General features: G+C 43.5%; 1 protein-coding gene across 1 annotated transcript in view; it reads left to right on the top strand.

Annotated features, from left to right (window-relative positions):
- The window catches only part of LOC119586264 (ABC transporter F family member 4-like), a gene marked incomplete at its 3' end in the record, with an annotated part of 4477 nt that overhangs the window by 2883 nt on the left and 1378 nt on the right, over positions 1 to 216 (top strand). Inside the window, 1 exon segment of the mRNA XM_037934973.1 lies at positions 49 to 134. Coding sequence (XP_037790901.1) covers positions 49 to 134 — 86 coding nt within the window.

Genomic DNA, 216 nt, shown 5'->3' with positions numbered 1-216 from the left:
TTAAAATCTAATCATTATAAAATCTCTGTTCTGTTCCTTATGATTCAGCTGGTGGTGCAGGGTCAGTAAATGTTCCAGACGGAGCGGAGGACCTAGCGGAGAAGCTTGAGGCCACAACCCTGAAAGATGGCAAGGTTAGATGTGAAGCCTGAATGGGAAAAGGGCCTTGAGACAATATGTAGAAAGAGTGCCTTGTACTATTTTCTGTCATGTATG

Source organism: Penaeus monodon, chromosome 21 (assembly GCF_015228065.2).
Source record: "Penaeus monodon isolate SGIC_2016 chromosome 21, NSTDA_Pmon_1, whole genome shotgun sequence".
In the NCBI taxonomy this organism is placed as follows: Eukaryota; Metazoa; Arthropoda; class Malacostraca; order Decapoda; family Penaeidae; genus Penaeus; species Penaeus monodon.
Note: the sequence above shows the minus strand (reverse complement) of the source record. Positions and strands in the feature narration are given on the sequence as shown.